The sequence below is a fragment of the Lycorma delicatula genome, chromosome 1 (genome assembly GCF_047948215.1).
Source record: "Lycorma delicatula isolate Av1 chromosome 1, ASM4794821v1, whole genome shotgun sequence".
Lineage (NCBI taxonomy): Eukaryota > Metazoa > Arthropoda > Insecta > Hemiptera > Fulgoridae > Lycorma > Lycorma delicatula.
This window is the reverse complement of record NC_134455.1, coordinates 102,221,455-102,247,813: the sequence shown is the minus strand read 5'-3', so window position 1 is coordinate 102,247,813 and position 26,359 is coordinate 102,221,455. Positions and strand designations below refer to the sequence as shown.

Genomic DNA, 26,359 nt, shown 5'->3' with positions numbered 1-26,359 from the left:
GTACGTATGTATGTATCTCGCATAACTCAAAAACGATTAGTCGTAGGATGTTGAAATTTTGGATTTAGGACTTTGTAACATGTAGTTATACACCTCCCCTTTTGATTGCAATCGACTGATCCAAAAGTGTCCAAAAAAGCTCAAAATCCCAAAAAATAAAATTTTGGACTTTTTTCTAACTGTAGTAATAGCCCTCATTGAGAGCTTTTCAAGGATATATCAAAAGTTGTACTTATTTTCATTGTTTCCAGAATTGTAGCCAAATAAAAGTTTAATTAATGAAATATTTGGATCTTCAAAGGGAAGGCACGTTGGATGGAATCAAACTTCATCTCCTCTTTTTAACTTTTTTTTTAATTTAAATATATTGGTTTTTTAATAATTATTAACTCGTGGTTGTAAAAATACTTTTACAATAAATTATTATTCAATAATAACAATTTAAAAAAAATCAGAAATTATTAGTGAAATAAAACTTATGTACTTTTAAAAATGTATATATCTAATTTAATAGGCATTATTACATCTGTGTATATGGAATAGATTTGGTGAAACATCTGATTAATAATATTAATTGGTAATTATAATTTAGAATCGTATTATTTTTTAATTTTCTAGTTTAATCTCTTTTTAATTTTATTTAATTTCTGGAATTTGTGTTTAATTTTATCTACGTTAATGTTAACTAGAGAGTGAATGAAAAATAGACCCTCACAAGAACAACATATACACTGAGGCATTCATTCCCGGTCTTTAATGCGAAAAAATCTTATCTTTTGGTTTATTACTACTCTGATATTGTCGGACAATATTCTCCCTAAATCAGATTTGATCATTTCATGTATTTGTTTTTTGTTGCCAATCATTTAATCACTCTCTTTGGTTTTATAAAATTCTTCTGATTTTAATTTGTGTAGATGTTATCTAGTTTACTCTAAATTTCTCTCTCTTTATATTCATAATCCTCTCTTAATCTTTTTATTCTTTCCTTGGTCTTAACGTTTTCTTCCTCTTTACATTTATCATCTTTTATTAATCTTTTTATTCCTTCTTTGTTTTCAACACCTACTTCCTGCTTAATTTTTTTTTTCATACAACATTTTCTTCGTTTTTATTCATCCTTTAGTTTAACATTTTCTTCCGCTCCATATGCTTCTTCTTGTCTTTTTTTTTAGATGTATTTCTTCATGTTAGTTCTTTTTCCTGTATGATTATTTCTTTTTCACTTCATTATTCACCAAATAATCCAATAATAAAAAGTGAATATTTTACACGATAAGGTGGAAATTAACAATTGTAATCAGTATACAGGAGTTCACTAAACGGAATAGTTTAATTGTTATTAACTTTTATTTATACGACACACCAGAAATCTGAAACTTTTGTTAATCGGCAACTCACGAAGATACGAATAATACTGATCTAGTAATACGAGTAATAAAGGGACGTTGTCATAATATTTCATATATGATTGTTGAATTAATAATTGTATAAATATGTGATGTTAATAAAAACTAATATTTCAGAATTTGTGTAACTGCCCACTTTTTTAAAGAATTGGAGGATCGTGTCTCACTTTAAAATAAAATAAGTTTAAATGAAGTTAAGCAAAATATGAGTATATGTAATTTGACAGGTTTACAAGGAAGTCAAATAATGGGCAGGCAGGAATAGGTTTCATAATGAACAAGAAGATAGGGAAGAGAGTAGATTATTTCAAAACGCATAACGATAGAATCATTGTAATAAGGATAAAACCTAAACCTACAACGATTGTTAACGTCTCTATGCCTACAAGCGCCCATGATGATGATGAGGTAGAGTGTGTATACGAAGAGATTGATGAAGCAATTAAACACGTAAAAGGAGATGAAAGTTTAATAATAGTTGGAGATTGGAATGCAAGCATTGGAAAAGGCAAGGAAGGAAATATAGTGGGTGAATACGGGCTGGGCAAAAGGAATGAAAGAGGGGACAGACTTATAGAGTTTTGCACAAAGTATAATTTAGTAATTGGCAACACCCAATTTAAAAATCATAATAGAAGAATATACACTTGGAAAAAGCCAAGCGATACTGCAAAGTATCAGATAGATTAGGTCATGGTTAAGCAAAGATTTAGAAATCAACTCGTTGACTGCAAAAACTTACCCTGGAGCAGACATTGATAGCGACCATAATTTAGTGATAATGAAATGTAGATTGGGGTTTAAAAACCTGAAGAAAAGGTGTCAGATGAATCGGTGGAATTTAGAGAAGCTTGAGGAAGAGGAGGTAAGATTTTTGAGGAGAACATCGCAAGAGGTCTGAGTAAAAAAGATAAGGTAGAAAATGAAGATGAAGAATGGGAGAATGTTAAAAAGGAAATTCTTAAATCAGCAGAAGCAAACTTAGGCGGAATAAAGAGAACTGGTAGAAAACCTTGGGTTTCAGACGATATATTGCAGCTGAAGGATGAACGTAGAAAATATAAGAATGCTAGTGATGAAGAAAGTAAAAGGAACTATCGGCAATTAAGAAATGCTATAAACAGGAATTGCAAACTTGCGAAAGAAGAGTGGATTAAAGAAAAGTGTTCAGAAGTGGAAAAGAGAAATGAACATTGGTAAAATAGACGGAGTATACAGAAAAGTTAAAGAAAATTTTGGGGTACATAAATTAAAATCTAATAATGTGTTAACAAAGATGGTACACAGATTTATAATACGAAAGGTAAAGTCGATAGATGGGTGGAATATATTGAAGAGTTATACGGAGGAAATGAATTAGAAAATGGTGTTATAGAGGAAGAAGAGGAAGTTGAGGAGGATGAAATGGGAGAAAAAATACTGAGATCTGAATTTAAGAGAGCATTAAAAGATTTAAATGGCAGAAGGGCTCCTGGAATAGACGGAATATCTGTAAAATTACTGCGCAGTGCAGGTGAGGAAGCGATTGATAGATTATACAAACTGGTGCGTAATATTTATGAAAAAGGGGAATTTCCGTCAGACTTCAAAAAAAGTGTTTTAGTCATGATACCAAAGAATCCAGTGGCAGATAAATGTGAAGAATACAGAACAATTAGTTTAACTAGTCATGCATCAAAAATCTTAACTAGAATTCTATACAGAAGAATTGATAGGAGAGTGGAAGAAGTATTAGGAGTATAGAAGTATTAGGAGAAGACCAATTTGATTTCAGGAAAAGTATACGGACAAGAGAAGCAATTTTAGGCCTCAGATTAATAGTAGAAGGAAGATTAAAGAAAAACAAACCAACATACTTGGCGTTTATAGACCTAGAAAAGGCATTCGATAACGTAGATTGGAATAAAAAGTTCAGCATTTTAAAAAAATTTGGGTTCAAATACAGAGATAGAAGAACAATTGCTAACATGTACATGAACCAAACAGCAACAGTAATAATAGAAGAACATAAGAAAGAAGCCGTAATAAGAAAGGGAGTCCGACAAGGATGTTCCCTATCTCCGTTACGGTTTAATCTTTACATGGAACTAGCAGTTAATGATGTTAAAGAACAATTTAAATTCGGAGTAACAGTACAAGGTGAAAAGATAAAGATGCTACGATTTGCTGATGATATAGTAATTCTAGCTGAGAACAAAAAGGATTTAGAAGAAACAATGAACGGCATAGATGAAGTCCTACGCAAGAACTATCGCGTGTAAATAAACAAGAACATAACAAAAAAAATGAAATGTAATAGAAATAACAAAGATGGACCACTGAATGTGAAAATAGGAGGAGAAAAGATTATGGACGTAGAAGAATTTTGTTATTTGGGAAGTAGAATTACTAAAGATGGACGAAGCAGGAGCGATATAAAATGCCGAATAGCACAAGCGAAACGAGCCTTCAGTCAGAAATATAATTTGTTTACATCAAAAATTAATTTAAATCTCAGGAAAAATTTTTTGAAAGTATATGTTTGGAGTGTCGCTTTATATGGAAGTGAAACTTGGACAATCGGAGTATCTGAGAAGAAAAGATTGCGGCAAATAGATGAAGAAAGAAGCATTTGGAAAAAATATTGTTAAAAGAAGAGACAGACTTATAGACCACATACTAAGGCATCCTGGAATAGTCGCTTTAATATTGGAAGGACAGGTAGAAGGAAAAAATTGTGTAGGCAGGCCACGTTTGGAATATGTAAAACAAATTGTTAGGGATGTAGGACGTAGAGGGTATACTGAAATGAAACGACTAGCACTAGATAGGGAATCTTGGAGAGCTGCATCAAACCAGTCAAATGACTGAAGACAAAAAAAACAAGGAAGTCAGGTGGTGTCCACATTAGATTTTTTAATCGAAATCTGTGATCAATTATCAAACCTACCGTTGTCCTATCCTTTCTCAGAGTTAGTTTTCGGGTAGCTTTCACGGTTGTGGCCATTTTCGAAATAATCAATTTCCTTTTAGAATCATTTTTAAATATTGAAAAAATTATCTTTACTTCCATCTGCTGAATAAGAAAACGTGCTTTACCATTATTATAATTATTTGCTACAGAGTAGTATTTGTATCAATGGTTTGCTTTTAATTTTATCGTATAGATGTCTTTAATAAAATAAAACTTTTTAAATTACTTTTTTTTTTTTAGAGAAGTGGAATATATTTTTCTATTTTTTTTTCCGATAATGGATGGAGGATAATATTGTCATATATTCCAATAAAATGTTTACGTCATATTTATTTGTGTCCTACTCTATTGTTCTCATAAACCCCATGACGTTATTAGGTTAACTATTCGTACAAAGCTTCAGGTTTTTTTCAACCGATTAATTTTCCCGCATTTGTTGATTCTATCCACTGTAAGTTCTTTTTTTCTATGATGTATTTAATTCTCTATTACTATTAAATAATAAAAATGCGACTTAACATATCACCGGGAACCTTTTAAGAAGAGACTTGCTCAGCTACATTTTTCGTAACAACTTTTTTTCGAAACCATCAACAATTTTTCTTAATTTTAAGCACATACAACTAATTAATAACTTTATTTACATATTACACTGAAAATATAGGTGACAACTATCTAGGTATCGATGTTATACTAAAAAGAATAAACAGAGAGTAAAAATTGATTATATCTAAAAATAATTTTTTATATTAAATCGGTGAAAAGATAAAAACCATCGTCCGTGTACTAAAAAGTAAAGAGATTTCACGTAATGAAAATATGTAACAAAGACACGACTTCAATTACGCTATGTTAATTTGCAAAACGTTTGAAAACACTTTAGCGGTAATTGTTGTAATACCACTTTACAAAGTCATAGTAGCTTGGCAATTGACTTTTATACGTACAGTTTTTATCAAGGTTTTAAGTACATCATACAACAAAAACATCATAAATACATTTTATATGCATCATACAAAATACAATTATATACATCATACAAAAAAAAAATACAGTGGAATGAATCCACAAGTACGAGAAAATGAATCGGTTAATAAAAATTTGAAGTTCTATAGGAATAGTTTTAACTTTTTTAACCTAGTAACAACCACATAGGGTTTATGAGCGCAGTACAGTATGAGGCAAACAAATATCACTATCCTCCATCCATCATTGTCGGAAAAAATAGAAAAGTATATTCCACTTCTAAGTAATTTAAGAAATTTTATTTTACTAAATACCGTAAACAATGTTTTATATAGCATTACTGAAAACATAATTTTTGGCAGAGTCAGTTTTGGTCCTTTTTCCTTTTTTTTTTTGTTGATACTAAACATTATTCTAATAATAATATTTTCTATTCTAATAATATTTTGGTGCATTATGTTTTGTTTTTTATATTTAATCCTTTTTAGTGTATATTTTTGTTTTATGACTTTGTTACTGTTAAGATTCAGGTTCATTTCCTTCTTTTTTATTTGTAAAAATAAAAATTTTAATTTTTTCATATTTTTTATAAATTCTTATTTTTTTTTGTTACTCTTATTAAATGAATTTGTGTAATGCTCTATCGTTGGTCAATCTTGTTCCATCCTTCAAAGACTCAATATGAGTTTGTTAGGAAAATTAATCGATACAATAATGATGTATCTGTGAAGTACTAGTTCAAAGATTATAATAAAAATAATTTATATTATAAACGAAATAAAGACTTATTTATTTGAATGAACCAGCGAATAATAAAATATTTAGAATGATTAAACTTAACCGGAGCATTCAACCAAGGCGGCATATTATTCGACAGTTACAAACTAATTTTAAATTTGTTAGTTTCTTGTAATTTATTGGATTGTCCTCATATTATTAATTTTTATACGGTTTATAATTTTAAATAACTGTAATAATGTTTTAAAGTATTTTTTTAAATAAAAAAAATAAAACTGTTTAAAGTTTAACGTTATTTATATGTTTGAGTCGAATTTAACACTTTGAGACGTAATGCAACGAAATTTTTTTGTATGTTTTCAAACAAATGTAATTATTGTTTTGGATAAGTATTCATTACAGCATACAATTTATTATGTGTTTTTTTTTTTTTTTTGTTTTTATATAATTAGGATTTATATTAATGTTTTGAAAGGTTCATAAATTTTTTGTGTAAATTCATGAAAGTAATTTAAAGTACTCTTTTAATGCAAATTTTCTGATTATAATATTACGGTAGGTTTTTAGTGATTACTGATCTCATGGGTCAATGCTAGAACCTTCAACTTGATTGCATAGTATAATAACTGCAATTTGTGGTCTCGGTGTTTGTGTGCATGAAATTAATAAATAAGTACTATTATTTCTCGGCGTAATTTAAATTTCTAATATATTTAGAAAATTTTATTCTTTATAACTAGTCATCTTATCTTATTGATGTCTTATTACGTTATATTCTATGAATCGTTTATATGTTATTATCCTCAGACTTCGTTTTTTTAACAATTTTTTGTTATTTAAAGTGCCTTTTTTCTTTAATGTCATTTGCTTATTTGGGGGGGGGGAGATATAAGTGAAGCATGTCTTATTAAAATCATATTAAATATAATTATTCTGTACAAAAAATTATCCTTATTTAAAAAAAAAATAATAATAAATGACAGGTACTTAAGTACCTGCTCGCTTAAGTACTTATTGATATATATTCTGCATATAATTTTTTTTTTTTTTTAATCTGTGTAGCCTTAATAAACTTTATTTTTTCAGTAATGTTTCGAACACGAGCCATATTAATGGCTCGAACACGTTTTTTTATGCTTTAAGTATCGCACAAAACTGAAATTATACTTGATGTTTTGTGTTTTCGGGAATTCCACAAGAATAATAATCAAACTGATTTTAATCTTTTTAAATCGAAGGATGTGCTTGATTACCTTAAATTTTACTAATATTATATTTTTAAATATTAACAAAATAAAATTGACGGCCTTCCCTTATATATAAAAAAACAATGTTTTTATTTTTTATTCAATTATTTACTACCTCGGAATGATCAAAAAAAAAAAAAAATACCACGTGTATAGCATTTCCAGACGTTTTACTATAAATCATTTTTAGAAATTTCAAATGGCATTCCAGACTCTGTTATGGTAGAAATCTTTTATTTATTCTTGACAAAGAAGTTGCCTATTGTATAGTAAAATATAATTTAAAAATAACTTTTCTGGGAAAACATTTTTTTAACTAAAGATTTGTTCCCGTCTAATAGAATTTGGTTATTATTTATAATTTGATTTTAATTAAAATAAATGTGATACTATTTTTAATTATAATATCATTGTTTATATAAACTCGTCGCTGTAAATCAGTTGATTTACGGCGGAGTTGAGAACTTCGTTTTGAAGTCGGAGTTCTCTTTATCTTAATAAAGGTTGTGATACTGGTGCTCTTTGGTGGTAGTTTCAATTAACCACACGTCTCAGGTATGGTCGGCTTGAGTTTAAAGACTACATCGCACTCACACGTCACGATAAGGGACGCGGCTACCTACGGTCCGAGAATCCAGAAAGCTGAATAGGATATCTGGAGACTTCTGGATATTTGTACGAGAATAATAATAATTTTTTATATTGCGATTAACTTAAACGAGTAACGAAGTATGTGTGAAAGGTTGTTAGGGTGTGAAGATGGTTTTGTAAAATGTAATTATTTTTCAAATACCATGTTAATCTCTAATAACATTCTAAATAAATATTATTTGTGCGTTTTTTTAATGACATCATTTTTTATAGCGCTGTTATTCTAATAACGCAAGATAATATAATACATTGCCTAATTTAGGTTTGCATTTTAACCTAGCAGACACACAACACATGATGGTCAAGATTAAAGTAAACACACTCGTACAGTATTAATAGAATATTAAAAGCAAATAATTTCTAGATTTGTTTAAACCTAATAGAAGATTATGTTTTATTAATTTTTTTTTTTTGTAATGAGAATCTTTATCGTATTTTCTCTAGCGGTAACATCTACGAATGTATGCTAACCGAACGCCGGAAAATTCAGTTTGGCATATTCTTTTAAGATTTTTTAAATTTATTTTTCCTGCGCCGAAATGCGTTGAATTTATATTCCCAAATTCCAGTGTTATATTAATCTTTGTTATCATTTTTCGTTTTTTTAAACCAATTAAAACGATTAAATTATAAAAAATAAACTAAACTAGGAGATTTTTAATACAATCCTTGCGTATTTTTTATGCACGATTATCTCTAGGATAACTTATCTCAACAAATAAGTCGATTTTGATGGTTATTATTTTACTTCCTCTGGTATCCCTTTGTAAATGTTTATTATTATTATTTTAGTAAAATATTATTTAGACAAGAGATTACACTCGGTGACTACAGGGATCGCCCGCGACAAATCCACTACATGGATCAACGTAATTCTTTTTTGTTTGCAGTTATCACTTCTTAATGATGAAATTTACAGCTCGACGATATTTAGCTTGACGTCATTTTGATTTTAAAAATATTTTCACAAGAAAATTGATTGTAGAAATTTAGATGAAAATGAAATATATATTTTCATATTTCATTGACTTATAACTATGTTCGTCAGTAGTGGTTTTCTTTGTCATTTTCCTGCATTAATTTTCTTAAATCTGTCAGAACTCTTAAGTTATATCAAAACACTAAATTAAAAAAAAACTTATTTCCATTTAAATCTCAACTTTCAAATCGGTATTAAAGTTGTTGATAGTTGTTTTTAATTTGGCGGCAACTGTAAGAGGTTGGAATTTAACGAAGTATTTTGTAAAGTATTATACTGTATTCATTACTAAAATTGAATATAGTATTGTCTGTTTTAATTTTTCCTTTTTTTAGTGTATTTTATTTGGTCATTGCTTTTAATAGAGGATATTTTCTTGCAGTAGCCTTTGTTTTTCAGCTTATCCACATTTTTAGTATTGTTATAATTCTTTACACTAACTTGATAGTTGGTTCTCTCAAGAAATATTAATAAATAATATTCTGGTTATAACTGTGATCCTTAAATCTTACAAGTTAATAAATCATAAAAATATTTATGAACACTTCGTAATATTTGATAACGTTACCGCATACGATTGACCGTGTTCGGGAACTATTTTCTTAGTACTACATTAAAAATTACTTTTTTCAACCAGTTTCAAAGTATATAGAATATCATAGTTGTATGATTATTAAGCTGTTACCAATTCATCCTGCAAAATGTGTTCGGTGTATATTACCTGCTAACAAAGAAAGTTAGTGAAAATTGTTATATTATCATTTTTTTATTTCGACACTGACTAAAACTAAAATCAAATGTTTCTACTGCCGTAAATTAACTTCGGTGTACGTACCTCTTAACTGAATCATTTCATTTACTAATTCTCTTTTTGGACTTCTTAAATAAAGTCTTATGAAGGTAATTAGGTTTTACGTAATAGAAATGTTAGGAACTACTTAAAAATTATAGGTTTTTTAAAATTAGTATATAGTGTAGAGGTGTAAATTCCAATAAGCTTGGTTAGGATTTACAACTGGAATTTGTGATGTTTCAAAATCAGAGTAATGTAGTTTTCTGAGCATACTTTCTTTAAGTGCTGTAATTTTAGATCTTGAAGTTATAATAAAAACATTAGTTTCAGTTGCGTTAGTATGGCATTGGGTATATAATGATTTATCGGTTACATACCGTTGAAAGATCGTAAATTTTACTTACAAGAATGTAGACTACATTCTTTTAATATAATCTATATCAGTGGTTCCCAAACTTTTCCGAGTCGTGGCGCCCTTTTCCAATTAAAGTTTGTTCATGGCGCCCTACCCTAAGTAAAAGTATGACTACTCGTAACAGATAAAAATAAATAACCTCGTGATCTAGACTCTAGATCATTCAAAGCTTACACTGGTCAATCTTTTCATAGTGGCATTATTGAGGAATTATCTTCATTTATTCGTATGGAGTTGATTAAAGTCTTAATTAATTTCTTGTGATTTTTCTGTAGACTTAACGTAAATCCTCATTCAAATTAGGGTTTAATCCCTTATACTGATAAAGCAGTCTTATTTTCTCTTTTGCTGTAAACTGCTTTATGCCTATTTGTAATTTTTTTAAGTTTTTTATAACAAATTATCATCCACTACTTTTCCTTTTATTGAAAAAGTGATCCTTGAAATTATGAAATAATTTATGCGGTTGCGAGAAAATAATCCACACACAAATTAGGATAACCTCAAAGTAAAAAAAAAATCTAAAAAATGATTTAAATTAACAGGAAAAAATTATTTAAAGTTTTATTGTACAAACACACACACACCGATGAAAAACTAAATTTTGAGAAGTTTAAAATAGGATTTACAACAAAATCTATTGGTATTTTTAATAGTCTTATCACTATCTATTTCTGAGAATGAAAATTTTCTCAGTGTGTGCTGAATTCCTCCGAAGTAAATACCCCATATTATAAACTGTTATTAATACAAGAGAATAGTAATCGTATTCTGAAAGAACAATTATCTTCAATGGAGCACATGATCCGTTCATGGAGGAATATCTTAAATATCCCGAAACGATCATGATGTCGAACGACCAAAGAAATTATCACTTTAGAAACCGTGACAGACCACGACCCAGAAGCGTAAAGCAAAAACTGGAGTTGGTGAGATAAATAAATACTGAAAATATACGTTCCGTAGTATGTTATTTATGTTAACCTTGGAATTTATTTTACGATTGGCGAGATTTATTAGCTTAATATTAATATTTAAGTGTTAAACTAATTTAACGAACAGCTAATTATTCGTTCGAAAAACAAGTTTTATGATAAATAATCCAGTTAATGTATTATTATTGGAAGGAAGAAATACCTAACAGTAATGGTTTAAAATATTAAAATTAAACAATTTAATAATAATTTTAGGTTCATAAAGTAATTTTCCTATGAAATAATATAATTAAGCAAGCTAAAGAAACATGTTTAGCTTGCTTAAAAAAAATTAATCCTTTTGAATATTTTTATTTATATGACCTGCTCAATTATTTTCAATAGTTACAATTATTTGACTGTATAATTCATGTAATTAACTTAGTAATTCGTTTTTTAATTGAGGTCTAGAACAAAATATTAAACAGGAAATTATTATTTCGGATTTATTTTAAGATCCTTAAATTTTTTTTGTGTAATATTGAGTTAAAAAAATCTTTAGACGGTGGGGTTGATAAAATGTTATTCGTTGTCAATTAATCGATATTCTTATTTTGAAAAACTAATATTTTTGTTATCGGTTTTAATGGCTTACGAATTAAATTTTAAAAAAGCTGTAAAGTTACAAATTAACATTTATCAACGTAATGCGAACTGTGATTCGTGCTTCTACTTCATGCTGGTAGTATACGAGATGTAAACTAAAGATAAAACGATCTCTACTAAACTAAATTAGTTACAGTTCTACTTCCCATTTTTTGCAGAGGCATATGTTGTTTCAACACAGAAAGGGGGTAGATTAATTTCTTGCATTACCTAATATACCCTAGTATTTATTGTTGTGACGCGTTAAATACAAGAGTAGAGATAAATGGTACAGGTACAATCAGAGTTGTTGATTCGGAGAGTAATGATTTTCACTTTACAGCAAATCACTTCACGTCATCGATGGCTGATGAAACGTTCTTTCTGGATAAATGAAAAATGTGTCGTGGTCCTATTTCTGTCTATTTTCCCTAATTACGTTGTATAGGATGCTGCTTATATTTAAAAATAGTTGTGTCATTTTTGGAAATAGCTTATACCTTCTGTTCAGATGCCTGCAAACGTTCTGTTATAGCAGCTAATAGATAAGAGCAGGTATACATATTTTACCCAAGCTCTTTCGAGACTCTAAATTACTTTTAATACTTAAAAAATATTACCACAGACCATATTTTTCAGTACGGTGTCTTGTGCCATGAAGTTTCGTCAAAAGATTAATCAAAGCTAAAACACGATTTTTATGTGTATTAAAACAATAATTAGCATCAAAACTAACTTCATTCATTTGGGTATATTCATATGGATATACGTTGATCAGTTATCTTACTTTTAAGTGAATTTGTTTTGTCATTCGTTTCCTTATCTCTTGCAAAATATTACCCATTAAACTAGATTGTTAGGTATATTATCTGATTATTGCAAATTGAAACTATTAGAATTTTTATAGAAAAAAAGTACTTTCATCTATTTTTACTTCCTTGTACGAAGTAAAGGAAGTATTGTGATCGCGAAAAATTTCGGTTTTCAGATTTCAACGGAAATATCCATTTTGACCATCCCTGAATCCGTTTGTACTAGTTTCGGCGTGACGTCTGCACGTACGTATGAATCTATCTTACCTACCTTAAAAACGATTAGCCGTAGGATGTTGAAATTTTGGATTTAGGACTGTTGTAACATCTAGTTGTGCACCTCGACTGATTGCAATCGACTGAACCAAAAGTGTCCAAAAAAGCTCAAAATCCCAAAAAACAAAATTTTGGACTTTTTTTTTTTAACAGCAGTAATAACCCCTCATTGAGAGCTTTTCAACGATGTATCATAAGTGGTAGTTATTTTCATTGTTTCAAGAGTTATAACCAAATAAAATTTTGGTTAATGAAATATTTGGATCATACAAGGAAAGACATCGGTTGGAATCGGACTTCATCTCTTTTTTTTAACTTTTAATTTATTTATTTTTTTTTTTTTTAATTTAAATATATTGATTTATTAATAATTATTAACCCGTGATGGTAAAAACCTTTTACAATAAATAATTGTTCAATAATAAAACAAAATCAGAAATTATTAATGAAATAAAATTTTATATACTTTTAAAAATATGTGTTTGTAATTTAAAAGACATTATTACATATATGTATATGAAATAGATTTGGTGAAACATCTGAAAATTAATATTAATTGGAAATTATAATTTAGAATCGTATTATTTTTTGGATTTTCTAGTTTAATCTCTGTTTAATTTTATTTAATTTCTGGAATTTGTGTTTAATTTTATCTACATTATTGTTAACTACAGAGTGATTGAAAAACAGACCCTCACAAGAACAACATATACACTGAGGCATTCATGTCCGGTCCTTAATAAATTGTAGAAAATTCTTATCTTTTGGTTTGATATTGTCGGACAATATTCTCCCTAAATCATATTTGATCATTTTGTGTTTTGTTGCCAATCATTTAATCACTCTCTTTGGTTTTATAAAATTCTTCTGATTTTAATTTGTGTACATGTTATCTAGTTTTCAAAATTTCTCTCTCTTTATATTCATAATCCTCTCTTAATCTTTTTATTCTTTCCTTGGTCTTAACGTTTTCTTCCTCTTTACATTTATCATCTTTTCTTAAACTTTTTATTCTTTCTTTGATATCAACACCTTCTTCCTGCTTAATTTTTTTTTGCTTACAACATTTTTTTCGTTTTTATTCTACCTTTAGTTTTAACATTTTCTTCCTCTTTATATTTATCATCTTCTCTTAATGTTTTTATTCTTCCTTTGGCTTTAACATTTTCTTCCTCTCCATATTCATCTTCTTGTCGTTTTTTTAGATGTATTTCTTCATGTTATCTTTCTTTTTTCTGTATGATTGCGTCTTTTTCATTTTTGATTATTCACCAAATAATCCAATAATAAAGACTGAATATTTTACACCGTAAGGTCCGAAATTAGCATTTGTAAAAAGTATACAGGAGTTCACTAAGCGGATAGTTTAATTATTATTAACTTTTATTTATACTACACACCAAAAATCTGAAACTTTTGTTAATCGGCAACTCACAAAGATACGATAATACTGATCGAGTAATAAAGGGACTTTTATTCTATCCTAATATTTTATGTAAGATTTTTGAATTAATAATTGTATAAATATTTGATGTTTATAAAAACTAATATTTCAGCATTTGTGTAACTGTCCCCTTTATTAAAGAATTGGAGAATCGTATCTCGCTTTCAAATGAAATAATTTTGAATGAAGTGCCGCAAAAAATGTGTGTATGTAATTTAATAGGCGTACAAGGAAGTTTTGTGTGTCCAATCGGATTATTTTTTTAAATACAGCTCTGGCATAAATTTCAAATCAGCGATGGATGAAGCCACTACTTGATGAAAATTCATCATAAAAAGAGAATAAAATATGTTATTTGATTTTACAAAATTTATTTAAAAATTCTTCATGACAGCTGTTTTGGTAAACAGTAGTTTTCTACTAGATATTATGAACAAAATACTAAAGCTGAAGGTGCATTACAAAGAAAAAGGAAAAACAAAAACCAAAAGGGATAAAATGCATATATATCATGTACATATGTACACATGTATCAGTAATATGTAAACTTAACAGTAAATATTATTGTCAATTTATAAAATGGGGCGGTACTTACAGTGATACGAAGCCCCATTCAGAAGTTCAACAACGATGAACTGTTAAAGTATAAGTGATCTTTTAAAAGTAAAATAGAATCTTTAAATTTATTAATTTTCAATGTTTTTCAAACCTTTGTTCTCAGCATGAAGTAGTTTGAAATTACCATTATAAGCATGATTTTCTTCAATTAAATGACATGCATAATTAGAAAACCAGTTATTATCGGAAAAATGAGATTTGTGGTCCCTTATAAATTTTTCCAAAAAATCTACCAGTCTGTCCAATATACACTTTATCACAAGAACCATCTTCAAGTTTGTAAACTCCCGATTTCTGAAGTTTATCAGTTTTACTTTTGTTATTCTTAATAAACTTACTTAGAGAATTATTAAATTTACAAGAAACAACAATATTAACCATTTTTGATAAATTTGAAATATTCTAGAAAATTTTACTCTTTTTGACTTATGCAAAATTAAAGATATATACATTTAATAAATTGCAGAGTATAAATATTATACTGCTATTCGATTATTCTTTTTCATTTACCTATTAAAATTACTGTCATTATTGACGCAGATTTTCATTGGCGACATCTTGCACGATTGAATATCTCTGGTGGTGTTGTTCTATTTAAATCATTCAAGGTTCTTGAAACAATGAAACAGTACATGTAATAAAAAATCTCAACCAAACAATTTTTTGTCAGGGTGTATCATTAAGAAAAGAAATACATAAAACAAAGGTTAAAAATATTAAAGTTATATTGATTTAATAACCTTGGTCTTGCCATTATTTTGTTATTAAATCTTTTTATGTAAACATGCATTTATAGACTGTAATTTTTGATTTGATATGTAAAAAAGCGTACGTAAGATGTTAGTTTTTTATTTTTAATTTTATTTTCGCGATTTCATCTCTTATATGATATTAAATTAGACGGTACTGTTGTAGAGAAGGTTGACAGTTTTTGTTTTTTTTTGGAAGCACCGTCACTAGCGATAATAAATATGCCACAGACGTAAAAAGAAGAATAGCGCTGACAAAACGAGCTTTCCAAGATAAAAAAAATATACTGACTGACAATCATATGAGTATGCAAATAAGGAAACAGTTCGCTAAGACTTATGTTATGTTTGGAGTGTTTTAACTTATGGGTGTGAAACATGGACGCTTGGGAAAGTAGAAAGAAGAAGACTGGAAGCAATGGAAATGTGGATTTGGAGGAGAATACCAAGAACAAGCTGGGTAGATAGGAAAAGAAATGATCAAGTGTTAATAGAAGTGAGTGAGAGGAGGTCCTTGCTAAATGTTATACGAAGAGCGAAATTGATAGGAAATGTAATACTGCATGATCAATTCTTAACTAATAATATATTTGAGGGCAAGGTTTTCGGTAGAAAACCTAGAAGTAGACCGAGAGCAACCATCATCAATATTGTTAAAGAAGAGATATAAGTCATATAATGACTTGAAGAGAGAAGCGGTGATGAGAGTGACATGGCTAAATCGACAAGGCGTAGCTTTTAGTGAGTGATGATCATCATCATCTCTTTAAGTCTATTGCTCTTCTTAGTTTTTTCTTAACTTCATAAAAATTTAGCGATTGTCAGTGTATAAATATCCAATTATTTTTCGAAAATCGATAAGACCACAATAACTCTCAGAGGATCTGTTTAAACCTTTGTTCTCAACATGAAGTATTTTGAAATTACCATTAAAAACATGATTTCATCAATTAAACGACATGCATAATTATAAACCCTCTTATTACTGGAAAAACGAGATTTGTGATCCCTTATACATTTTTTCAAAAATATCTACCAGTCTGTCCAATATAAACTTTATCACAAGAACCATATTCAAGTTTGTAAACTCCATATCTTAAGTTTATCAGTTTTACTGTTGTTATTGTTTATAAATTTACTTAGAGAATTATCAGATTAACAAGAAATTGAATATACATCTTACTGTAATTTGAAGAGACCTGCTATGGACAGACACATGTTGGTAGTGCAGATCTTTAGAAAAAAATTCTGCGATTTACAGTGTTTATTCTTTTATATCATCTTTTTTTTTTAGGCAACTAAGCCTGATTTCTATATTAAATGATGTTCTCACGGAATTGTGCTCCTTAAAGGAGAAGATCCTTTTTTGGATTAATTTCCTGTTGTTTTGTAAGATAGGATTAAAAAATGAGCGTTATATCTTAAAAATGATTTTTGCAGGTTTATACAAACAAGGGTATGGTGGCTTTCATTAATGTGTACCTAAATTTGTCCTTTCAATAAGATCAAATGAATTTATTAATCCGAAGGTCTTTGCCAAATGTATTTTTTTTATTGCCGGTTATCGTGTTTAGTATTCGGGTTTATACCAAACAGGAATCAGTAATTTATGAAATATTCGTTTTTATTCTTCCCTGTAATAAATCCGTTGGGTTTTTCTATTTAATGTGTGGCAGATTGCATTTATAATACAATTTTATTTTATTTCTTATATTAATTTATTTATAAGTTGGTGTAAATATATATTAACCATCGGTATAATAATAACTTTGTAACTGGTTATATTGTTTCTAATCAAGGTAAATGAGTTTAATTTAGTAATTTATGAAATTATAACATTCATTACTACTACCCAAAAAGAACAGTATTTATCGTTATATCTCTTATGACCCATTCTATCGTTTTTAATCGCTATTAAAAATAATTACAGAACTTGTTTTTAAATGGATAAAAAATACCGAATGCCTAATAAATACTTAATCAAATAGCTGTATTTCCATATTAAATAATGAAAGAAATAACACCGGTATTTTAAATGTATTCGTTTTTTTATTTTGGTATATCAATCAGAATATCCTTCCTAAAGAAAAAAAAAACTACTGATTATGATTTTTTTATGTTTTTCATTTTAATTTTTGAAATTAATATTGATGCGCAATACAATGATTCAGTCGGATCGGTTAAATGATTTATTTTTTGACCGATTTCAAAATGAAGAGGATGCTTAATTCATCAACCCCCTACTGTTTTATGTTTATTTTCTAGCCTTACCTTTTACAAATATTTCGATTTTTTTATTTTGTTGAGAAATTCCATTGGCACTTTCATAGTACGTCGCTTTCGAATTACTTCAAAGGATAATTTTTGGAAAGAATAATTATCAGACATACTTTTAGGCGATTTTAAGATATGCATGATTATTTTCGTCATATTACTTCCTAAGTGGATTATTATTGAGTCGAGAGTTCTAGCGTTCAAGTCCTAGTAAAGTCAGTTATTTCTACACGGATTTGAATAATAGATCGCGTATACCGATGTTCTTTGGTGGTTGGATTTCAATTAACCACACATCTCAGGAATGGTAAAACTGAGACTGTACAAGACTACACTTCATTTACACTCATACATATCATCTTCATTCATCCTCTGAAGTGTTACCTAAACGGTAATTACTGGAGGCTAACAATAAAAAGAAAGGAAGGATTATTATTGCGTAATAATATATACTACAGTTTGATGTTATTCTCATATTCCAAACATTTTCATATGGATCTTCAAAAAAATAAACACCAAAATTTTAATTACCTCAAATTTTCTATAAAATTTTCTATAAATTTTTAATGATGTCCTTCATCATTAAAAAATTAAAGAAAAATCTTTGTCTACTTATTTATTTTTTATGTTTTAATTATATAAAAGATTAATAAAAATTTCTTAAATCTCTTTTAAAGTAAAAACCGTAAGTAAAAATTATACCTATCTCTAAATTCTAGAGATCTTTAGCTCACGCTTAGTTTTTGTCTCCTTCCGTCATTTCTCCCCATTCTTTTACGTATTTTTATGAAGACGCAAAAATATTGCCTATTGCAATTTCAAGTAACACCTTGTTTTTCTTACTATCTGCGTTTTTCTTTTTTGTATGTTTATCGTTATTTTATGGGTAAATAAAAATAAATAAAAAATATAATGTAATAAACTTTTAAAAAAGTAATTAAAGTACTGAAGCAAAAATAATAAAAAGTAAGAAAATAATTAGTAATTAGTGAAATATTAGTAATTTGTTGGTTGGTTGGTGTAATTAGTTTTTAATTGGATATTGAGTTCAAAATATTGAATTTTAAAGGAAGTTTGAAAAGTTTTTTTTTTTACTTCGTAGAGCATATTTAGATTTCTTTTATTTTTTTTTAATGATAAGATATGAAACTCGAATAAATCAGGAAATTTTTTAAAATTTCAGAATTTTTCTGCCTTAATTTCAAAATTACTTCTTTATTCGCATTAGTTAGTACAGTTGAAGGATTCTCTTCCGTAGGTGAATTTGTCACATTTTTGAATTTATAATTCGTCTTTTTGTTCTTCATATCAGCGCTTAGTTTTTAGGATTTTCTTTCTAACAAAATTTTCAAAATTGTTTTGTAATCAATTTTTATTTGATACTGTATAAGGCTGATTATATACTTCAGTTGTAATTTTTTTTTAATGATGATTAAAGCCTTAAACGGTAGATATCTTATCTGAATGTAGAACTGATTTATGTTATGAATTCTGCTTAATGAAGTAATGTAATATATAATTTTTACTTATTTTACTTTTTTTCATATCGATAAGGTTTTCACATGTTGATCAGTTATCAAAAATGCTTATTAAAACTATCCAAATACCACTGTTTACAAACACAATATTCATAGTACTTCTTTATATATTCCATAACAATAACATGAAAATTCTTTCTTGAATATATGCTATCATTTCATACTTTTAATATCAAGTTTTTATTTTTGAATGTTTCAAAATCAGTCAGAAAATTTGAGGATTTGTCTCAAAGTAAATATGTATTTTTTCAAAAGCTAAATTTTTTATTATGTTCATAAACGTATTAGTTTTTCCTGAACTGTTAAGTCATGAAACAAATAGTCCGAAAAAATAATTCAGATAATACTTGTACAACACGTATTATTTTCTATTTTTTTACTTTCCTTGCATCATAGTGTTAGAGTTATACTGCTGAAGGAAAGTATGGTAATCATTTAAAAAAATGGAGTATGGTGTGTTTTTTCATTTCTCGACGTTTCATGACCCAGAACCCCAAAATATAAAAAAGTGGGTAATGTGTGTACATGTGTTAGCGTAATTGAAGCTTAATAACGTTTGACTGGATAAACCGATTTTGATGAAATTTTATTCAGACGTGTAAATGGGACAATTTTTTGGTAAAAGTTTGGGCCAATTTTCTCAAAATTTTGCTAACATAACCCTTTATATTAAGCTCAGTAAATGCATACATGCTTTTTTTACCATTTTCCAAAAATATTTTGCCAAAAATTCTCCCTTTCATCCTTTCAAAATTATCCCAAAAATCTCGGCCTTTCGGTCAGGCGTGGCATTTTCACATACGCTACAAATCATTCATCTCATACTCTGAAGCAATACCTAACGACGGTTCTGGAGGTTAAAAAAAATGTTCCATTAAATGTTCCCTTCCATAAAAATCGAAAAAAGCTTTAAATCTATTTATTGCATATTTTTTAACTGAATTTTTTTTTAATGATTTCCCAAGCGTAGTAGAAATGCAAGCGACCCAAAAAAGAGTACTTTGGGGTTAATATTGTGGATGGGGAAGTCGATCAAAGTTTAAAAATATCGATTCTTTGAATTTATTAAATGTTTTTTTTATTTTAGTAATATAAATAAATAAATTTTAATAGTAAATTTTTAGGAATAATATTCAAATAAAATTTCATCATAATTCACCCATCCACCTCCAAAAAAGAAATCTTAAGTTAAGTAACTTAAGTCACTTTGTTAAGTAACGTTTTTCACGTATAATTATTATTTGTCCACTCTATAAGAAAAAATATCTATTTTTTCTTATTGTTACAACTTGTTGTCAGCTTTTTTTTACAAATTATCTGTAGTAGTGAAAATTCAGAAAATAAATTTTCATAAACTTTTCCAGAAGACTAGAATTAATTTTCATTAATATTAATATCAATTAATATTTTATGACATTGATTAAATTAGGCTGTTTATTTGAAATAACGTGTAAATTTTAGAACGGTTCGGCCTTCAAGAAAATATTTAATAATTATTGTTTTGCTATTAAATCGCAAATATTCAGGTTCATGTAATTTTTTTAATCTCTATGGAATTACCAGAGTTTTATCTACTGGAATTTATATTTTGTTTTGACAACTAAAACAGTTATAACTTTTTTTTTAATCGATGTGATGTAGTTATAATTATTATACGCAACTTTTTCTGTATTAAACAATTCTTTAATCGACATTTTATTTGCAATTTTGTGTCATAGTTTGTGTTTGTAATAGTTTTTAAGATATAATTTTTACATTATAAATCTATCAATTTAAATAATTTATATGTGGAGGGGGGTTTATTCTGCATCATTTATGAAAGGTTTCCATATCAGAAATACTTTGAAAGTCATTTAATATCATCTAAGTTATCTCGGAGATTCCCGATTTTACAGTCACATTAATTATAACGAACACTTTTTGTTTTACAGAATGGTGGAAAGTATAGATTTAGCTGATAAGCGACATACATTTGTCACTCAACAGTCGACGGTTTGGAGTAGAAGGCAACATGCGGTTTGTGTACGGCGCGCCTGTAAGAGATATGGTAGCAGTAAGAATCCGACTGTTATTCTGGACAACCTTAACATGACCGTCCCGAAAGGAACTATGTAAGTTATGCATTTAACTATGAACCAGTAATAATTTTACGGATGCTAAATTGAACTGTTATGTCAAATTACATTTACAGAATTATTTTATAACTAGACAGTATTTCGCATATGACAAATGAATGTGTTGAATGGCATTATACCAAAATAGATAAATTTTGTAAAATTTCTACGCAGCCTTAATTACTGGGGTATGAAAGTTAATATAAGGCTGTTCTTAGCAGCATCTTTTCATTCTTGGTTCGTTGTTAAAATCTTAAAATTACAGTAAAACTTGATTATAACGAGATTTAAGGGAACGACCAAATATGCTCTTTACAACCGATTACGACTTTGAGTAGTCACCTCGTAACTGTAAATTTTTACGCCGTCATTATCTATTATAATTCAAAAAATATACTTATACCTAAGAAGAACCTGTTTTAAAATAAAATAGCGATGTGTTTTGTGTTATAGACTAACGAATAAAATTTAGATGTAATACAATATTTAGACGCTAATACGTTTTGCTTTTAACCAAAACTGTTGATAGTGACAAAATCATCAAGGGATACACAAAAATTTCTGTCACACGTTTTTACGTACAAATCGTATTTATTATATCTAAAAAATTATTCTAATCTATTATTTCTTCATTCTAACAGAATACGTCAAAACTTAATTGCGCGTACAAACTAATTAGCCTTAAAATAATCGTTTATTTTTGTTTGTTTAATAATTTTATACCTGTAATCATCAAAACAGTTTTGAAGTTTATTCAAGTACTCCACAAATTCATCACTTACATTATCAATCTCGCTAAACTCCGTTAATTTTTAAAAAATATTCTTTGGCGTCAATCATCAATACGACTGAGAGAATAGTAGATTCATCTTCGTTTTCAGTTTCAGCTTCGCTATCACCTGCACGACTATGAGTTACCTCAGTAATAATGTCTTCATCAGTCGAAATTTTTGTAGTATGTACGTCTTCATCGGCCGTTGCGTAGTCATCTGTTCTTGAAAGGTTGATTTTTTTGTCGAGTGAAGAGTTTGAATCTATTCCGAGCGTGGTATATTGTCTTCATCATGATAATCTTCCGTCAAGATATGGCGTCCCATATTTTTTAGCAAGAAACAGTAAAATGAAAACTCATTCACTAACGCGTCTACAGTATTACTGTACTGTATTCGGCTACTGGATATCCGATCGATCACTTTAACTCAATACTGTTTGTTTAATTGATACTATGGTATAATACTGTATTTTTAAATTGAAAATGATGACTACTGAATCTACCAATCTTCCCTCCTCTATGAATCATGAGACCTTGCCGTTGGTGAGGGTGCTTGAGTACTCAGTGATACAGAGTAGCTGGACCGAAGGTGCAACCATATCGGAGAGGTATCTGTTGAGAGCCAGACTAAGGAATGATTCCTGAAAGAGGGCAGCAGCTCTTTCAGTAGTTGTTAGGGGCGTGAGTCACGACGACTTATCGACATCACTCAGTCCTCTGAGTACTGCGCAGCTGAAAGCAATGGAAAACTACAGCTGCTATTTTCCCCAAGAAAATGTGGCTCTCTGCTTTTCCATATAGCAATGATGGAGGCGCTTTCCTTGGTAAAATATTCCGGAGATAAGCTAGTCCCCCATTCGGATCTCCGGGTGGAGACTACTAAGGAAAGGATCACCAGAAAATTAAAAAATAACATTCTACGAGTCGAAGCATGGAATGTTAGAAGTTTAAAAAAGGTTGGTAGGCTAGAAAATTTAAAAAGGGAAATGGATAGGATAAATGTGGATGTAGAAGGAATTAGTGAGGTTCGGTGGGAAGAGGAAGGCGACTTTTGGTCACGTGATTTTAGAATAATTAACTCAGCTTCAAATAATGGGCAGGCAGGAGTAGGTTTCATAATGAACAAGAAGATAGGGAAGAGAGTAGAGTATTTTAAAACGCATAGCGATAGAATCATTGTAATAAGGATAAAATCAAAACCTAAACCGACATCGATTGTTAACGTCTATATGCCTACAAGCGCCGATGATGATGATGAGGTAGAGTGTGTATACGAAGAGATTGATGAAGCAATTAAACACGTAAAAGGAGATGAAAATTTAATAATAGTTGGAGATTGGAATGCAAGCATTGGAAAAGGCAAGGAAGGAAATATAGTGGGTGAATACGGGCTGGGCAAAAGGAATGAAAGAGGGGACAGACTTATAGAATTTTGCACAAAGTATAATTTAGTAATTGCCAACACCCAATTTAAAAATCATAATAGAAGAATATACACTTGGAAAAAGCCAAGCAATACTGCAAGGTATCAGATAGATTAGATCATGGTTAAGCAAAGATTTAGAAATCAACTCGTTGACTGCAAAACTTACCCTGGAGCAGACATTGATAGCGACCATAATTTGGTGATAATGAAATGTAGATTGGGGTTTAAAAACCTGAGGAAAAGGTGTCAGATGAATCGGTGGAATTTAGAGAAGCTTGAGGAAGAGGAGGTAAAGAAGATTTTTGAGGAGGACATCGCAAGAGGTCTGAGTAAAAAAGATAAGGTAGAAAATGTAGAAGAACAATGGGAGAATGTTAAAAAGGAAATTCTTAAATCAGCAGAAGCAAACATACGCGGAATAAAGAGAACTGGTAGGAAAACCTTGGGTTTCAGACGATATATTGCAGCTGATGGATGAACGTAGAAAATATAAGAATGCTAGTGATGAAGAAAGTAAAAGGAACCATCGGCAATTAAGAAATGCTATAAACAGGAATTGCAAACTGGCGAAAGAAGAGTGGATTTAAGAAAAGTGTTCGGAAGTGGAAAGAGAAATGAACATTGGTAAAATAGACGGAGCATACAGGAAAGTTAAGGAAAGTTTTCGGGTACATAAATTAAAATCTAATAATGTGTTAAACAAAGATGGTACACCAATATATAAACGAAAGGTAAAGTCGATAAATGGGTGGAATATATTGAAGAATTATATGGAGGAAATGAATTAGAAAATGGTGTTATAGAGGAAGAAGAGGAAGTTGGGGAGAATGAAATGGGAGAAACAATACTGAGATCTGAATTTAAGAGAGCATTAAAAGATTTAAATGGCAGAAAGGCTCCTGGAATAGACGGAAGACCTGTAGAATAACTGCGCAGTGCAGGTGAGGAAGCGATTGATAGATTATACAAACTGGTGAGTAATATTTATGAAAAGGGGGAAGTTCCGTCAGACTTCAAAAAAAGTGTTATAGTCATGATACCAAAGAAAGCAGGGGCAGATAAATGTGAAGAATACAGAACAATTAGCTTAACTAGTCTTGCGTCAAAAATCTTAAGTAGAATTCTGTACAGAAGAATTGAGAGGAGTGTGGAAGAAGTGTTAAGGGAAGACCTGTTTGGTTGTAGAAAAAGTATAGGGACAAGGGAAGCAATTTTAGACCTCAGATTAATAGTAGAAGGAAGATTAAAGAAAAACAAACCAACATACTTGGCGTTTATAGACCTAGAAAAGGCATTCGATAACTTAGACTGGAATAAAATGTTCAGCATTTAAAAAAAATTAGGATTCAAATACAGAGATAGAAGAACAATTGCTAACATTTACAGGAACCAAACAGCAACGGTAATAATTGAAGAACATAAGAAAGAAGCCGTAAAAGGAAAGGGAGTCCGACAAGGATGTTCCCTGTCCCCGTTACTTTTTCATCTTTACATAGAACTAGCAGTTAATGATGTTAAAGAACAATTTAGATTCGGAGTAACAATACAAGGTGAAAAGATAAAGATGCTACGATTTGCTGATGATATAGTAATTCTAGCCGATAGCAAAAAGGATTTAGAAGAAACAATGTACGGCATAGATGAAGTCCTACGCAAGAACTATCGCATGAAAATAAACAGGAACAAAACGAAAATAATGAAATGTATTAGAAATAACAAAGATGAAGCTGAATGTGAAAATAGGAGGAGAAAAGATTATGGAGGTAGAAGAATTTTGTTATTTGGGAAGTAGAATTACTAAAGATGGACGAAGCAGGAGCGATATAAAATGCCGAATAGCACAAGCGAAACGAGCCTTCAGTCAGAAATATAATTTGTTTACATCAAAAATTAATTTAAATGTCAGGAAAAAATTTTTGAAAGTATATATGTTTGGAGTGTCGCTTTATATGGAAGTGAAGCTTGGACAATCGGAGTATCTGAGAAGAAAAGATTAGAAGCTTTTGAAATTTGGTGCTATAGAGAATGTTAAAAATCAGATGTGTGGATAAAGTGACAAATGAAGAGGTATTGCGGCAAATAGATGAAAAAGAAGCATTTGGAAAAGTATAGTTAAAAGAAGAGAGACTTATAGGCCACATACTAAGGCATCCTGGAATAGTCGCTTTAATATTGGAAGGACAGGTAGAAGGAAAAAATTGTGTAGGGAGGCCACGTTTGGAATATGTAAAACAAATTGTTAGGGATGTAAGATGTAGGGGGTATACTGAAATGAAATGACTAGCACTAGATAGGGAATCTTGGAGAGCTGCATCAAACCAGTCAAATGACTGAAGACAAAAAAAAATAAAAGAATCTACCAGTGGGAGTAGGACAGGTAAATTTATCTTTAATCAAGCCCCTCTTCAGACTTTTACTTAAATCGAGTAAATGTGCTATAGAGATCGATGAACCTGTTTGGGCGAGTTTGACGGATCATTTTTTGGCCCCGTCTTTCCTGGAATTGTACAAACTGAAAACTCCGAGTAATTAAAATAACTGCTAGCCTTTGTAATACCGCAATGGAACTTGTACTGTATGTACTGTATAACGTCCTGTTACAAACCTTTTGTTTCACCCTTCATAC

The 26,359-nt window shown here is 29.4% G+C and overlaps 1 protein-coding gene across 4 annotated transcripts in view; it reads left to right on the top strand.

Annotated features, from left to right (window-relative positions):
* osy (ABC transporter oskyddad) overlaps window positions 1-26,359 on the top strand; it is a 283,517-nt gene that overhangs the window by 145,515 nt on the left and 111,643 nt on the right. For all 4 annotated transcript variants that reach the window (XM_075358389.1, XM_075358396.1, XM_075358404.1 and 1 more), the window contains one exon: window positions 21,353-21,532. In XM_075358389.1, coding sequence (XP_075214504.1) covers window positions 21,354-21,532 — 179 coding nt within the window. In that variant the 5' untranslated portion in view covers window position 21,353. The remainder of the gene's footprint in view (window positions 1-21,352; window positions 21,533-26,359) is intronic.